Here is a 17,420-nt window from a genome sequence, read left to right as displayed (position 1 = left end):
TCTCAGAAGGCTTGGTTGAAAAAAACATCTTTAAAAAAGAACGTTTTTGTGGTTTGTAATGACTTTTTATTCAAACATGCGGTATACTTATAATTACCGAACATATCCAATTAAAAGTTCATTTCTTCGTTAAAACAAAACAGAATGATGAACTCTTCAAAAAGGAGACAATCATTTTGGTGGGCCTCTTAGTAGAAAAGTTTTTCGTCAACAGGTTTGAAATTTGACCTTATTTTTCCCTCTGATTAGCGGATAAAAACCAAAGACTACAATTTTCTTTTCATTTTATTTGGAAATGAGAGGATTTTTTTACATTGCAAGGTAGAAGCACAGTCAAAAGTATGGTTGGTGGCCTCACCATAACATGTCAAGAAAAAAAATTATTTGAAAAATGTGAGAAACTTTCAGGTTGTTATATAAAAAAGTCTATAATAAAGTAACTTTGGAGCGTAAATGTCGTCGAATAAAAAAATGTATTTTTTTTGTTGACATATTTTTGGTCTTGCTTTTTTTTCATTTTTAATTTCTTTTAAAATTCAGTGTTTGTCGAATCGAGCAAAATGTTTCATATGAACAGGATTTGCGAAATCAGAAAATCGATATGCTTAAAAAAGACAGTGTTTTGCTGCGATCCATCGTTCTTTAAAATTTAACATTCTATCCGTTTTAATTTTCTCAACGTTTCTGCAAATATTAATTGTTTAAAAAAACTTAAAATTACATGGCATACTAAAGTAACGGCGACTGACCCTTCGACACCGACATGGAAATTTCAAAACGACGGCAATGCTCTCGTGTCGGATAAAAATATCCCGACAGTCATGGCGTTTGTTTCAGGCTTGCTATGGATCAAGAGATGAATGCAACAGATAATCTTAACCAGGCCAATATCAACGTTATAAAATTATTCCCAAACAAAACAAAACAGTAAATCAATAAATCAACAAATGCATCTTTTTTTGTGTTGGTGCGAATCTATGTAGTCATGCCCGTCACGACATTCCCGTCACGAATTTGGTGGCGTCTATTTTAAACAGTCCAATATTAAATTTTTATTTATTGTTAATGTCTACACATCTATCAAAGATCAAACACGAGTTGGCTATGTTTAAATTATTTCAATGCAATTTCTTTAACAGAGGCAAGATGTTTGAGCAAGTTTGTCGTGTGAAATTTAACGCACGATAATATCTCAATCCCACCGGAAAGCGAAGAAAAGCCCTGGGAATGAGATTTAATTACTCTCCCATATCGGTTTGTTAGAAGTCTACCCACTAGTTGTTGTCGTTAAAATGGTTTGTAGACTCACTCTCTTCCGTACGCTTTTCCTAAACCTCTCTTTCGGTGAGACTTTACAACATTTTATAACAAAAAATGACATAAAAACGGTGTCTCTATAATAATCGCCGTATTTTCTCTGTCGGCCAAACCCGGATCATGTGAAACCACGCACGAATTTTTTTTTAAATAAAATTAAGCAATGCAATATATTTTAAGCGCTTTTGTATCGACGTGAGAAGTAAGAAATTCTAGATACAATGTTTTTATAATTCATTTTATAATTCATTCTGTAGCTGACACGCGGTTTGGGTTGTTTCGAAAAACTATCGCCCACTAAAAGTTAAGTTTTAGTTAATATAGCCTCAGTAACCCAAACCCTCGAAAACTCGAAAGCTTGGTAACTCGAACACCCGAAAACTTGAACACCAGATAACTCGAAATGTTTACCTTAAGGGAACTTATTTTGGCGGGAACTAATTTTGGCGGACGAAGGAAATCTAAAAAAAATTTAATTTTGGCGGGAACTAATTTTGGCGGATCAACGAAATTTTTAATTTTGGCGGGAACTTATTTTGGCGGGTGGCGGTTTTTTTTAATTTTGGCGGGAACTTATTTTGGCGGGTCAGCGGATTTTTTAATTTTGGCGGGAACTAATTTTGGCGAGTGAAGGATTTTTTCAAATTTCAACGAAAATTTTCTTTGGTAAAGATGTAGAAATAAGCATTACAAAGCAAAGAATTTTAAAACAAATACTAAAAATCTACTCTTCTTCATCGTCTATGATAATGTCAAATGCATTCCGACTAAAGTCTATGTCATCCTCGTCACGCGTGTACTCCTCTTCTTTGTCATCGTCATTTTCGACTCGCACGTTGATGAAGCTATCCTTTAATAAATCTGGCGCATTGATTATGTCGGTTATGGGCTGAGTAATTACACTATTGCTTTCTGGCAGCGGTGATAGATCTTGAAAAGGGTCAAGGGATTCAAGTGAAGTGGATCCCATGCGAACTGCGTCGTAAATTCCAGATGCTTTCCACCCATTCAAAACGACTTCACGGCCATCTGCCGAAGTGATATGGTTATAAAACTGGAGGAGCCAACTTGCATGAAGAGGCTTGATGGTGGTCAGCTTTAATTGAATATTTATATCTTCGATCTTTTTGTTAAGGGATAGCTCTTTCTCGATCTGTTTTGAATACCATTCAGTGAACAAATTTCTCATGAATTGCTTGCAATGATTATTCACAGTAAGATCCAAGGGCTGGAATATATGTGTCATGTTACTTGGAACCAAAACCAGGAAGATGTTGTTCTTCTTCAGCAATTCGGTAACTTCCTCAGTAATTTGTCCTCGAAAGACATCGAATATTAGAAGAGCAGCTTGCTTTGGGTTATTTAACTTCTTCCTCTGGTCTTCAACGTGCTTTAGAACGATCTCTTTGATGACTTTGATGGATTCTTGTGTATTGCTGTAGTGTTTGGGATTAACGCTTAGTGAGAACGATTCGGGGAATTCAAACTTTGGGAGGCTTTGATTTGTTTTCCCCCCATATATCAGTTGCATTGGCAGAAAAGAACCATCAAGCGTAATAATAAAGGTACCAGTAAGGCATCTTTTGTCGGAAGATCCAACGATAGGGACGGACGATGAACCCTTTTTCGCCATGGTGTGATTCATTCTTGGAACAAACTTAAGAGGTGTCTGGTCCAGATTCATAACAAGTTGGTGAGGGATGCTGTGTTGTTCGATGGTCGAAACAATATCGTGAAGAAATAGTAATTCGCACTCCTTTTTGGCTCCTTCAGTGATTTCAACTTTGGAGGTCGTTTTCATTCTTTTCTTGAAACCCATTCTCTTGAAGAGGCTTTTTGCCCAACTGTTATCAATTTTAATATGCCCCAACTCAAATTGAGGGTTTCGTGATATTAGAGCTTTCGCTGCAGCGGTTGCAACTGTTCTTGAAACAACACCTCCTCGATTTCTCAGTGCAATTAAAAATCTTTGTACCATCTCATCTAGACTGCCAAGGAACAGAGGTCTACCGCGTTTCAAAGGAACAAATTTGGTTACCACGCTACGTTTTTCTCGGGTTGAATCTTTCAGCTCTTTTTTGTAAAGATTGCCAAATCTTCGAGCTGTACTCTCACTTAACGGCCTGTCTTTGGTTTGAAACTTTGTGATTGCAGCCGCACCACCATGAATCGCAACATATTTTCCGATATCAAATCTTTCTTTTTCTGACCAACGGTTGTATGATTTTTTGCCACTGGATTTAACATTTTCAGTCGCGTCTGTAACAGCTTCGTAGTCTAACGAACCAAGGGATGATTCTTGCTGGAAGTCAGTTGGTTGTGGGCCTAAAATGAATAAAACGAACCACTATGTAATTGCGAATTTTGACCAAAAATTAAAAATTTTCAAACAAAGAAAGAAACTTCTTCGCAGGTAGGTATAACAAAAAAAAACATCAAAGAGAAATACTTACTTTGTTCCCTAGAACTGTTTGAAGGTGTTTCGTCTGAAGTTTTTTCCTTTTCAGCGGCCCTTTGTTGAGCTTCTTTCTCTTGTAATTTAGCTAACTTCCTGATGTAAGACATTTTGAAAGCCGGGAGATAAAAAAGGAAACGTAAGTTATCTGTATCCTGTATATTTACTCGAACATAAACATTCCATTCACTTGGCCTATATTTACACTAAAAATCGAACAAAAACATTCTTTTTTTCTTGGCTAAGGCCCGTTTAGACTACCCAATCGAACAAAAACATTCTTTTTTTCTTCGCTAAGGCCCGTTTAGACTAACCAATCGAACAAAAACATTCTATTTAATTGGGAAAGTTCGGTCTACACTGACAAATAGAACAAAAACGTTCTATTTTCATGCTAGGCAATTAAAAAATCGATCGATTGACATTTTTGTTTTTCATCAGAGCTAGAAAAGAAAAGACGTCCATATGGCTTACAACAAGACGTTCGAGTTTACAGCTGCTGTCAGAGGATTCCATTATTATAAAACTTATTGGAAACCTGAGGAAAATCAATCACTGGACTGCTTTCATGAGAACAACAATGTTTTCGATAGATTTGCAATCAAAGTTTGTGAATTCGGAAATGACAAACCAGTTGGCCATTTACCCAAAGAAATCTCAAGGGTTACAAAATTTCTTCTGGACAGAGGAGCGTCTATGAAATCCACGTTGACAAGTGTACACTATCGAAGATCACCTCTCGTTCAAGGAGGCTTGGAGATCCCCTGTAAAATAACTGTTACTTTACCAGGGACAGTAAACAATCTTTTGGTTCTTGCAAGATACCAACAACTTGTAGAAGCCTTGTATACAGAGCCGAAAGAGGAATTGATTCTTGGTTCGTTCTTACATATTGCAGTTATTTTAGATGTCGTGGTTCCAACCGAAGAGAGACCAAAGCGTAAAAAAAATACAGCCAAAAGCCAAAGCAAAGAGACGAAAAAGCAAAAAGATATTCGAAACTTTTTTGGAAACACCTCAGCTGCACCAGCCCCAAAAAGGCAAAAAGTTAACAACAAACCTAAAAAGTCGTCACCATCGTCAAGCAAGGACTTAGAAATCATAAATATTGATTAAAAATTATCTTGTATTAGAGGTTTATTATGACATAATATTTCTAGCGCAAAGGTATATTTCTAAAAGATATAAAAAATTGAAAAAAAGTTGATTTTTGTCGATTTTTTAAGGGGAACTTATTTTGGCGGATCAACGAAATTTTTAATTTTGGCGGGAACTTATTTTGGCGGGTGGCGATTTTTTTTAATTTTGGCGGGAACTAATTTTGGCGGGTGAGTAAAATATTTAATTTTGGCGGGAACTAATTTTGGCGGATTTTGCCCCAATCCGCCAAATCCGCCAAAATTAGTTCCCGCCAAAATAAGTTCCCTTAAGGTATTTGGTCTACTTAGGATAAAGTTGAATTTCAACTTAAAAACGAAATATAATGGGTCGGACAATAGTGTTTTCTGGAGTTTGATTGGTTGATAAGTTTTCCGTTCCGATCCGTTCGGATACAAACTTAAATTAGAACAATTATAAAAAAACAAAAAAATAATTAGCTGATAACAATGATATTCAAGCATTTCTCTTGTTTTGTTCCCATCAGTTTTTCTTTTGAGTAGGAATTCCGCTAAGTCATTGAGATTACTACAGTTTTTGTCGCGTGAAGGCGAATGTAGTGTTCCAGCATATTGTTGGAACACAAGAGTAGCGAAAGAATACACAGTTGTGCCAAAATAAACAGACATTTAGTATCCTCCATAAACTTAATGACAAGAGCGGATTAAAACGTTACTGATATTTTGCTTGCACCATTAATCGGTTTGTTATCTTACCGCCAGAATGACGTCATTAAACCTACTTCGCCTTACTGAAAGAATGTTGTGCAAATCTCAGTTGACATAAAGGTTAAAAATTTGTCACGATACTCAACTAGGCCTAGACTCCATTCTCGTTTTAGACGCTTAATAAGCCATAGCGTTTTCCGTTATCAAAGCATTAGCTACCACCCTTATGTTTTCATGTAACCAGGTATTTAATTGTCTCTGTTAGTTTGCTATTTTTAAATTTTTTTTTGCCCTTTAAAACGAAAGTTGAGGATGACGAAGGATTGGTAGCCTGGGGCGTTCTTTCCCATTGGTGGATTATCCTAGCATGCAAACAGAGCCACACATGTCATTTTGGAATAGACGTTATGTAAAAGCGAATTAACACACAAATTTTTAAATGTCAGTTTGTCGTAATTAAATATTTTCATGTTCGTATCACACGAAGTATGTATACAAGTGAAACTATTTTAAACTTAAACATTTGTGGACAGACTGATTGTCGACTTCCATGAACTTTTAAACTTTTTCACACAAGTCAGGTCAGAAGTAACATATACTAATTATATATTTTAATTCTTGTTTTTAAATCACGTCCCTAAGGAGACTTTTTATTAAAAGCAGAATTCTGCGTTCATGGTAAGATCGTTTTTCAACCTCACTTTTAAACATGCCTCGTTTGCATGATGCACCGTTTTTCTTGTAATATGTGCTGCAGTGAATTTTCTGGATGTTGAATATAATGATGATGTCAAAATCTTGATATTTCGTCACCTTCATATTGTTTTAGGCCAAAATTGGTCCAAAAATTGAGAAGTACTTTGTTTTCTACAATGGATGAAGAGGTACGCACACGATGCATTAACATTTGTTTTACATACCTAGTCCATATTTTTCCAAATCTAGAAAAGTTCTTCGTGGTGGCAAAATTTAGCATAATGAATATTAAGAAGAGAAAATAATAATGTTGATTTTGCATCATGTAAAAATTATCAATGTGGATGTTTCGTATTTTCACACTATGTGTAATTTTCGTTCAAAGTAGGCCAGGAGTTATACTTTATTCCATGAAATTAACAAGTCATGAAATTAACGCGGTTTTTCAAAATTCGCGTTAATTTAATGGCCGTTAATTAAATGTAGTGTTAATTTAAAAACTGTTAATTTTATGACTTGTTAATTAAAATATAATATATAATATAATATAATATATTTATTTCGATTTCCAAACCACCTTGTAATAGAGAAGACCGTTTCACCACCGTGAATTCGACTGTTGATGTAATTTTTGCTTCGCAACCGCGTTAATTAAATGCCTTTTACAAAATAATGTTATTGAACCGCGTTAATTTCTTGACTCGTTAATTTCATGAAATAAGGTAAATTACGCCCTATGATAGCAAAAAAAAATCTTGAAAACTAAATAAAAATCTGAAATTCTGATTAATTATTCTCTATACATGTAATTTTTGCAATTGGGGCCTTTAACAGTATTTTAATTAACGAGTCTTTAATTAACACTGCATTTAATTAACGGTCATTAAATTAACACGAATTTTGAAAAATCGCGTTAATTTCGTGACAGGTAATTTTATGGAACACGGTATTTAATTTTTCCTAATATTCGGATTTTGGTATTGTATTAATTCTCTCACAATTTTGATTGTGTGATTTATAAAACGTGTCGGCTTCTTGTTCCTTCTTGTGGATTCGAGCGACAACGCTCTGATGCTGAACAAAATTTACATTGGTTTCGTTTCGCCGTTTCGCATTAGTTTTTACAGTTATACACAAATTCGAGAAAATCCAAGCAAAGAATGTTCTTAAAGCAGGGCAATTTATATATTTGACGCCTTTTGCTGGTACGTTCGCGGCTGTTTTCTATTTGTACACTATTATCCCACATAAGCCTACTCATAGACGCGAGTTTCCCGGGTTTTAAGTCCACTAGACCTTTATCCGGGAGATTTTTCAACTTAGAAACAAAAATAAAGAAAAATTCTATTTAGTTAAACAATTTTTTCTCTTTTACAAATATCTTTCTCTACATGTTCAGCCTTTTAGAGATTATTCCTCCAATAACATATTCACACAAAACCTCCACACGATATCCTCTTGTTTTCTCATTTCTCAAAACAATATTCTAGATTTCGTGAAAGTGTTTGATAAAAAAATGATTTATCTCTATTTTATAGAGATAAATCATTTTGTAAGTTTATTTTCCTAACCTTATTACTGTTTCACGCCTTTATACGGGAGTATTTTTCAAATATGAGGAAATAGGGTAACAAAAACAGGTATAATGTTTAAAGCCTTGACTACAAACTTAATATAGCTTGAGATTACGAATTGTACTGTAAATAAATAACCTGCCCCTGAAACAGCTTATTGAATGTCATGCTCGACCTCTGTATGAAGCTGAGGCACATTATGGGATTGTTTTTAAAATTAAATCGCAGTGGAAGAGTGCTCTTGGGCATATCTTCGTGCTTATAGTCGTCGACTGAGTCATCATTTGTCCTTGGCGTTTAGCATAAGAATGTGATAATAATTTTAGGTTGTTGTCTAGCCGAGCGATTGCTGTGTTCCCACGACTTTCGTAGCTTAAATGGGACCCTTAAATGCAGTAGGACCCCCTTCCGCAAGACCCTCGTTGATAGCAGTACCAATAGAAACTGAAGAAGCTAACCTGAGTAAATAATTTCAAAAATATTATTAATAATAATTCCAAAAAGAACACAATATTTCCAGTTAAAAATTCTGTTTCGTCATTGTTGCAAAATCTTGTTTTTTAAATTAGGATAAACAAACATGAATCATTTGATTTTCTTTTTTTGTTAGATTTACTATATACTAGGCCAAAAACCGGGGGTTGTAGAGGAAAGCCTCCACCTATCGTGTAGAGGAAAGACGGATAGTGTTCACGACAGAAAATAGGAAAGAGGTAGCTATTGAACGACATTTCCTGGCTAGAAAAAAATGAGATCAAAGTTCCGAAAATTGTGGGATTTTTCCTCATTGCTAATAAGAGTTGAAGAAGGGTTCAAATTTTTAAATATTTTACAGCTACAAAATGTGTTAAATATTGTTTGTAATAGCTGTAAAAGATCTCTCTTACGCGTGTTAACAAAATATGAAAGATGTAAATTAATAATTTGGGTTTCCAATGTTCCAGGATACGACACTGTGCCTGAGAAAGTAATACCTCGTTTCCAGGGCTTTTTGTCTCACATCGGCTCTGCGCTTATGCAAAAAGAGACAACAGCTCCTGGGATCAAGGTTGGCGAAAGTACTAATTTTTCTATGCAAGTCTAATTCTTTTATTTTCGTCTTTTAAGCGTGTAAGGTTTATATAAAAGAGCTCTAATAGCAGAGCTTAATTACCCGTGTGCTGTTTCCACAGTCCAAAAATTGAAAAAATTCCCGTGTTCAGAAAGTCAACCTCGTTCCCAGAGCCTTTATTACTATTGGCGAGATGCTCTGCCCGTTCATGTCAAAAAGAAAACAGGCACTTGGAACGAGTTTGTTTGAAAAGTCCAGGTAAAGTCTTGGGGAAGTCATGTTGATATTATAAGTAATATCGGGTAATCAGTTTAATGAGAATATTTTATTGAAAGAAATCGCATCGCGTGCTTTTCTAGCTTTCTAACAGAACTTAAACCTCGTAAATCACGGTCAATTGACGTCATAAAGTTTCCTCTCTTGAAATTTTTGGTCTCATGTTACCAAACACACTAAGGACAACTTTTTCTTATGCAAACAAAGAGGTCAAATAAATTTTATTTTAAATCCAAAACAGAGTGGACAAACTTTTGTCCTTGTTAAGTCGAATCTGTTAGGTCATCGTGTATTTACATAGAGTTTTGGAATGTGTGCTCCTGTCCAAATGTTTACAAAAATTTCCGTGATTCCTATGTCATGAGAACTCGTTTTATCCCCATGTTATATTGTCATCCAAATATTTCGAACGATCCCGATGAGGAGATTTCTGTATGTGCTGTGAAATGTTTTTTTAAAACCAGAGCCACTAAAAAAGTTAAGTGTATTAATTTAACGTCCCGATCCAATCGAAGAAACGAAATTGTGTGTAAATAAATAAAATAAGTTTCTCTCCAGAGTAACTCGTCTGGATTTCTTAAGAATCTCCTTGAATATAGATAAATTATGCATACTGATAGATCAACATTCTCGGTCAACATTTTTGTCAACATTTTGAGCAACTACATTCTACTGAAACGTGGCCATTCATTCTCTTTTTTCAAAATGGCGGAGAAGGAATTTGCAGCATGTTTATTGGTGGCATTGGTAATAGATGATGATGAAAAAAGAAAGCAAGGCCCTACCAGAAAATGGATTCAAAGAATGGAAGAGGAAGGAGGTCAATCAGTTTCTCCACTAATTCATCATTCCATTTAAATTTTTGTTTATAAGCAGTGGTAGTTGCAGGATCAGCTGAAGCAGCGACTTCCGCCATTTTCAAAATGAAGATATCCCTATGTTTTGATCTTATTTTCATGCAAGTCGTGTATACACTCGAACAAAAACATTCGAATTTGTGCTAGAACATTCGAATTTGCAATCAAATGATTCGAAAATACCGAAAAATGTTGCCAGAAATGTTGATGGCTATAGCAAATCGTAGCAACATGCAAAACTCATCAACAATGTTGATCAACATTTATACAATGTTAATAAATGTTGATTAACATTTTTAGAGGTTTTTCTTTTTCGTCAACATGTTGATACCCATAGCAAATCGAGTCAACATGTTCATCAACAAATGTTGAGGGGTAATGTTGCTCAAAAAGTTGCCTCGATTTGCCCCGGCCTTTAGACGCAAACAAAAATGTCAGAGCAAATCTCTACAATTTAAATCCACCTCATAGCAAGCCCAGAATTACAATCAAACAATGAGTAACATTGTCCCCAGGCCCATTTTTCTCATTCTGACAATCTCGGGCAGCAAAAAAGCGAAAAATTGCCCTGGGAGCGAGGTTGACCAATAAGCACAAAGTTTGCGTGGTCAGACCTTATCCTCCTAAGTAGTACAAGAATTAATTATATTTGTTTAGGTGAGTAAGGCCATTTGCGCTCAAAACAAAGGATACCCGGTATTGACCATGTGACCAAAGAACATTAGAATTAACTATTCGAAAAGCCAGGTCATCAGCATCCTGGGAGAATTCGTTTGAGAACCAGCGAAAATTTTCCCAGATGAACTATTCCGATTTCCTGATGGTAAGAAAAAATTATACTACGTCTCCGTCTAGAATACTGAGAGAAAATTGCCAATACGGTGCAGTGTAAAACATACGAGTCGATAAATTGCTTTTGCCAGAACACACACCTGTGTTCAGAAAGGTGCTTCTTTAACCGAGGCGATGTTTTTGATACATAAGGCGATTTTAATAATACACAAGAGGCGATTTTTATGATACGAAAGAACAAGAGACCAACCAACAATTTAAGGCATGTAGTTTGGTGTGAACATTATTTTTAAAGATTAATTAATAAATTAATCAACTTTCAAGTTCTGAAGTCCCGCGAAATGGCTGATACCGCCTTCGTTCGAGCCATTTTGACGTAAAATGTTGACATTTGCGCATCTGAAACATCTAATGGTACTAAATTAGTTTTTAGTGTTACTGTCACGGCAGGTATGTTTCACCAGAAATTTTTCATCTCCATATTTGATATTGCAAATATAGTTACCACGTTTTTTAACGAGTACAAAAAAACGACCTCAATTATTTTACACATCAACTTAAAACGTACATAAGAAAAAACACATAAGAAAAGTGATAGACATCTTCTAGTCACCATGGTTACAACACTATTAAATTTTGTTAAAAGCTGCCACATCCATGCTTTGAACCTAAAAATAAATCAAAAAAAAAAAATTAATAATATTACTTACTAAGAGAGACTTGCTTGGCTGAATTAAATATATAGAAGAAATGAAGACCAAGGCTAGTGTATTTTGCACTCAGACAATTTAGCTGAGCAGACTACTTCTGCATAAAACTATATATATTCTTGCAGCGTTGTCAGTATTTACATTGCATAGTACTTGATCTTAGTGCGGACTATTTATTGCAGGGCGAAGTACAGAATGGATATCTTTTCGCAAAAAAGTCATTATTCTATAACGCGAACTATTTCTTCGTTAAATTAGACAAGCACTTACATAGTCCTCAAACTTCGTAATTTCTTCTTCCAGAACATCAGTACCAACTTTATCGTCTTCAACGACGCATAATATTTGTAGTTTCTTGACCCCATACCCAACAGGGACGAGTTTAGATGCGCCCCATACTAATCCGTCCATTTGGATACCCCGAACAAGTCGCTCTATTTCCGCCATATCGGTCTCGTCATCCCACGGTTTTACGTCGAGCAAGAGGGATGATTTAGCAATCAGAGCAGGTTTTTTAGCCTTCTTTGCGTTGTATTTGGCAAGCGCTTCTGCTTTTTTGTTCTTCTCTTCTTCTGTCTCCTAAATTTACGTAGTATGAAACAAATAACATTGAGCCGAATGTAACAAACAAAAAAATGTTTATGCCCGTTTTTTTTTTGAAATGGGGACTCGAAGTGGGGACTCGAAGCTTAAATCTTATAAGAATGCGCTACACTAGACCAAATACGCTAACAATTCAGAACACAAAAACTAATACGAAGAAACAGCAGATATTAAAGACTAATTAAATAATAATAATTGTTGGATCGAATGGAATACGGTAACAAACCACAAAATCAAAACTTCCCACCTCCTCCGCTTCATCATCATCTCCAAACAAATCAAAATCATCATCGTCATCATCTTCAGGTTTCTAAAGGGAAGGATTATTTTTTTTAGCTGCTGTAAACAGGTTAACTTCTACTTTTCAAACTTAGCTTCCTGATTCTCTAAAACTATAGTTTTCACTTTTCTGAAACAAACATTACACGTACATTACGATTGACACAAAGTTATACATTCCATCGCATATTGTTGGTACTATTGAAGAGTAGAGCTGGTTCTGTAAACCAGTTAGTATTTTGGCATACAAAACTAAGTTAGAATGATCACAAAACGTGAATTAATAGGATCTTTCATACGTAATTACCTTTGATGTTTGTCCAGTTTTACCTAAAAAACAAGAAAGTACGTTCAGACAAGGCATTTATAATTAAATATCCCCCACTATGTTATGCATTTTTGAAGAGTTAGGGGCCGAATAATAATTACATAACACCCAATTTTGCCATTTTTCTGTAACAACTTAGACTTATACACAAGTAAAAAAAAATGCTGACGTTTATTGTGACAGCCAAATGGCTTATCAACTTTATACAGTACAACTCAAGTTAGTCCTTAAAAAGCTAACACTCAAAAATCTGTACAAAATAATTCGTACCCAAATAGTGAATACATACCTTCTAATTTCGAAACACGAACATCGAGATTAGCTACTTGTTTTGCAAGATCAGCAATCACTAAAAATGTACAAATTAAATTTTATTTATGTTCTGTTTTATGGCTTTTAGCAAATACAATTTTTTTAACCACAATAACTCCCTTTTTTTCCTCCCTTTCCCTTCTTACATGAATTACGAAAACCAGTTGAATAAAAATAAGCAACCATTAAGCAATTTTGGATCTAGATATTGACTAAAAATAAGTTACTTGAGATCTGGCTAAAATCCTAAGTTGATTACAAAAAAAATCGTTATGTATATTAACACAAAGTAAAGAACTCATGTCTTAAAAGGGTTTTAATCTTACAAAATCAGTACACACACTATTCCAACCCCTTGGAGTTTTACTAAGGCAAAAATATTTCCTGATTAACACAGATTCTAAATCGGAAATCCAGGTACAAAAATTACGCGTACGTTTTCGTAAATCCAAATTTTCCGTTTCAAGTTTAGCGATATGTGAATCACTCTCAGCAGTTACCACATGTTGAACTTGGTGAGCCTAAAAAACAAAATGCACATGCATCAGAAACTTTGTTGTTGTTTACTATGTCTGAAGGTCAACATAGTTTAAACGAACTGAAGGCAAATGTCACAAATTTTTTTTCAAACATTCAGGCAGCCATTGAATTTTATTTCAGTTTTTACTGATTTTAATGTTTTCATCGTAAAATCAAAGTCATTTAGGTGTAAATCTCAAATTTTCATTTCTGCCTGAACATATTTTTGTAAAACACTATAAAATGTCCCTAATAAGAGAAACTCAATGTAACAACAAACAAACTTTCACAGGCCACAAATTTGGGGGTAACAATCATTCTGTTACCCAAAAGTATTAACATTTCAGGAATAATTTTTAGGATTTACTCGTAACAGTCATTTTTTTTGATTTTTTACCCATGCAGCAAGTTATGTTGGCATCTTTATTATTAATAGTAGCTGAGATAAGTGACCGACATCAATAGTGTGATGTAGGTCACACCGACTTGCCTCGTCCAGGGACCGTTAATAGTACTTAAAGTGCTCTTAAACTTAATGGAAAAAAATAACGTACGTTAGAGAAAAGTTTGCTGACTTTCACAAGCGTGGATAATGGTGTGTGTGTATAATAGCAGCAGGACAGAAGGTCAACAAGAAGTTTTTAGCTAGGAAGTGATGCAACATTTGCATAATAGAAGTCAGAAAGTTGGTAGAATTAACATTTATTTGCACTTATAAAGACTAAAATGAAACTAAAATCTGTCGATATCAGTATTTTTAGTAATCGCTACTCATTGTGTACCCTAATGACAAAATTTAAAGGCGTTAAAAAAAAATTAAAAAATTGTTACAATATTCAACGTGATTTTCATTATTTTATTTGTCTCAAAAAAGTATATATTAAATCTCATCCTTTAAAGATTCAAATAATTTTATAAACCTCTTTAAAATTAGGGAAGGGGAGGTGAACTTAGGCCTGTTTAAAACTACTAAAGGATTGTTTATTGTAAAACCGACAGTTCTTTATTTTATTTCTTTATTATGAATTCATTTTAAACATTATAGGCTATTTTACAATTCCATTTTCTATAATAATGCGATCTTGTTATTTTAAGCTTTCACAATGAAATCATCTTAATAATAAAATTCTGTGTGTAACTATGGCCTTTACAGCTTGCTACCAGTACACTATACAAACACAGTTACTTTGAAATTTACATTGCTATAGGGGGAACAGTATTTTATATATAAAATATATAAAATGCAACTAGTTGTTTTTACATGGCTTACAACCTTTTTCATATCCCTAATCCAGTTATGTATTTAACAGGCAAAGTCAGGATTTTCAAAAGGGTGGATATTATTATGCATACAATTGCTTAATTAGCACACACAATGCATATTTTCAAAACCTGCAACTCCATGGTTGTTCTAAATTTTACAACCTTATAGGTTCACAATATTCTGCTGAACTGATCAACAAAAACCACACTATCAACATAAAAGTTTCTACTTACAACATTGGAAAGAGATTGTTTGATTGTATCTCTAGCTTTGGCTATATCGTTGATAAGGCCTGAAGCAGCACTACTGGCAACCTAAAAACGGAATAATAGAAGTAAGTTACATGAGTATTTTTGTTTTTAAAAATCATTACAATTCCAGTATCTTTCCTAAATTTTGTGACCCCAAAAATAAAAACTTACAAACAGGAGAGCTAATTAAGGATTTCACAATGTTTCATCATTTTTGTCTTCATTCCTATTTTATCAACACAAATTTTGTTGTTCCACTTATCTGCAAAACATCCTTATGCCATGAAAAAAATAGGTAAAAAATCACATGTATGGATGAATTTGTTTCGTCTTGTATAATATTTTGAATAAAACAATGCTGTTTCAGTGGCAAGTCATCTTTATCAAAGTTTCGTGTACTTCACTTTGCTGGACTAAAATCTTTATATCTATCAGAAGTCTTTGAATTGGCTAATTAGACTAGAAATAGACAAATTAAAATATTCCACAAAAAATTTAGTCATTTTTCAGTCATAACTGGGCCTGATAAACAAAGGAGGCATAAATCTTTGGAGCATTAAAGTAAATTTGATGTTTGTTTTAACTTAAAAAACGTTGCAACAATGCGATGCAAGAGCTTTAGGCAAAAAAAAACATCTTGATAGCTTAATTGGGAGAAATAAATGACCTAAATAGTCTATCGTAAACTAATTAGACTATCATAGCCTAATTTGCCATTGTCTCTGACTGAATATGACACCACGTTAGCATTAAATTTTTTATCTCAAACTTAAAACAAGAAAGCATTGCGCATTTGAAAAACCTTATTAGTGTAAGGTAAATCGATTCAATTGGCTAATAATTCTTTTTAGAAGATCTGATTGGTTCAAAAACTATTTGCCTGCTGAAAAAAATGTAAACAAAGCTTATAGCAAGACATCTATACACACTATTTTTAAAACAACACAAAATTATGATTCAGCCTCCACTATGGATAAATCTGTGTTTTACACTGGCTCTAATGTTGTATACACTTGTTGCTTGTTGACCATCTACTTCGGAAGAAGACTAGAAATTTAACTTTAATTTATTAGAAGAATTCCTGTGTGACTTGTTTACTCTATAGTGATGAGCTTATTGGCTCAGGCATTTGCTTGGCAGAAAAAAGATGCTAGCGTATACTGTCCTAATTACGCAAACGTCCTAATTTAATGATTTCACCTTTCTCAGTAACGTCTCTTTTTGATGGCAACATATATGGTTATGACATGATAACCTGAGCTCTACGTCTAGGATCTACCATATTAGCATTTTCACCAGCACTGAAAATTGTGCACTTTACAGAACAAACAATTTTCCTAATTTCCTAAGGTACATGCCGATGTTTGAAGCAGCTACCAGCTCTATCTGATACAAGTTGCAATGTAGTGCAACCTTTTAATCATAATTAGACTTTATAATCATAATTAGACTGGATCCTGCATTGAAAAAAAACACATCATGGAATAAGACGTAAATTACGAAAATAGGACATTGTAGTGGATTTCTTTTTTGTTCAACCCTGCGTAAACGCCCTTTTCACAGGCATTTTCACAAAATTGTTTTTTAGGATGGCTTATAGTCAAAACTATAAAGTTATGTGGCGAATAGAGTTTCCAGATTGTCGCTAGAACTGTTTAATTAGATAATAACGAAATTAGGACGGTATACGCTAGAATTTGGTTAAGAGAGGTCTTTTTCTGTGGATTCTTCCCACTAAAAACTCATTTGAGTTTTTAAACTATTATTCAGTGTAGATTGATGCCTTCTGATTTATTTGAATACATCAAAAGTCCTGACAATGTCTATAACTTTGTTGGAAGGGAGTTAAATTAACTCTGACTTTTAGAACAAGAATAGTCTCACAACTATATTGCTGTTTTTAAACTTGCTAGCCCTTTTATTTTCTTTGTTTTCACTCAACTCACTTCAGGCTTCACGTTTGTTATAAAATGTTGTTAATATAGAACAAAGTGTGCAGCTAACCTGCGCAACAGCACTAGTAGCCTTTGTGAATATTCCTTCTTCTTCATGAGGTTTTGAAATTTGGTGAGTTAGATTGTTCGTCAGGAACATTTGGTAGTGTTCGCGAGCTTCTTCGTATTGTGGTCTTTCAAACCAGATAGAATCGTGCATCATAGCTTCAGAAAACTTCATCTTTAAGCAAGTTTTAAATCAAAGAACTACACTCAATATAAACCTCAAGACACCGTGTCACTGTAAAAAGGAACGAATGTTGTTGACTTGCTCATTTATCTTGGACTTTGATGCATTCTTAGACCGAATAGGGCG

At 34.3% G+C, this 17,420-nt stretch overlaps 3 protein-coding genes across 3 annotated transcripts; 1 reads left to right on the top strand and 2 right to left on the bottom strand.

The window, feature by feature from the left end:
• Positions 1-1,962: 1,962 nt before the first annotated feature.
• Positions 1,963-3,906, bottom strand: LOC130647157 (uncharacterized). The gene is made up of 2 exons (XM_057452916.1): positions 3,771-3,906; positions 1,963-3,642 (listed from the first exon to the last, which is right to left on the bottom strand). The coding sequence occupies exons 1-2, from the start codon at positions 3,880-3,882 to the stop codon at positions 2,042-2,044; spliced, it is 1,713 nt and encodes a 570-aa protein (XP_057308899.1). The 5' UTR covers positions 3,883-3,906; the 3' UTR covers positions 1,963-2,041.
• On the top strand, positions 2,039-4,977 carry LOC130647158 (uncharacterized). Its single transcript, XM_057452917.1, has 2 exons — positions 2,039-3,911; positions 4,214-4,977. Exon 2 carries the CDS (start codon positions 4,238-4,240, stop codon positions 4,886-4,888), a length of 651 nt encoding a protein of 216 aa, XP_057308900.1. The 5' UTR covers positions 2,039-3,911; positions 4,214-4,237; the 3' UTR covers positions 4,889-4,977.
• A 6,454-nt stretch (positions 4,978-11,431) lies between these two features.
• LOC130646975 (elongation factor 1-beta-like) lies at positions 11,432-17,378 on the bottom strand. The gene is made up of 8 exons (XM_057452661.1): positions 17,115-17,378; positions 15,093-15,173; positions 13,513-13,597; positions 13,054-13,113; positions 12,744-12,766; positions 12,405-12,467; positions 11,825-12,133; positions 11,432-11,512 (listed from the first exon to the last, which is right to left on the bottom strand). Exons 1-8 carry the CDS (start codon positions 17,283-17,285, stop codon positions 11,474-11,476), a joined length of 831 nt encoding a protein of 276 aa, XP_057308644.1. The 5' UTR covers positions 17,286-17,378; the 3' UTR covers positions 11,432-11,473.
• Positions 17,379-17,420: the final 42 nt, after the last annotated feature.

Source organism: Hydractinia symbiolongicarpus, chromosome 6, assembly GCF_029227915.1.
Source record: "Hydractinia symbiolongicarpus strain clone_291-10 chromosome 6, HSymV2.1, whole genome shotgun sequence".
NCBI classification, from domain to species: Eukaryota; Metazoa; Cnidaria; class Hydrozoa; order Anthoathecata; family Hydractiniidae; genus Hydractinia; species Hydractinia symbiolongicarpus.
Note: the sequence above shows the minus strand (reverse complement) of the source record. Positions and strands in the feature narration are given on the sequence as shown.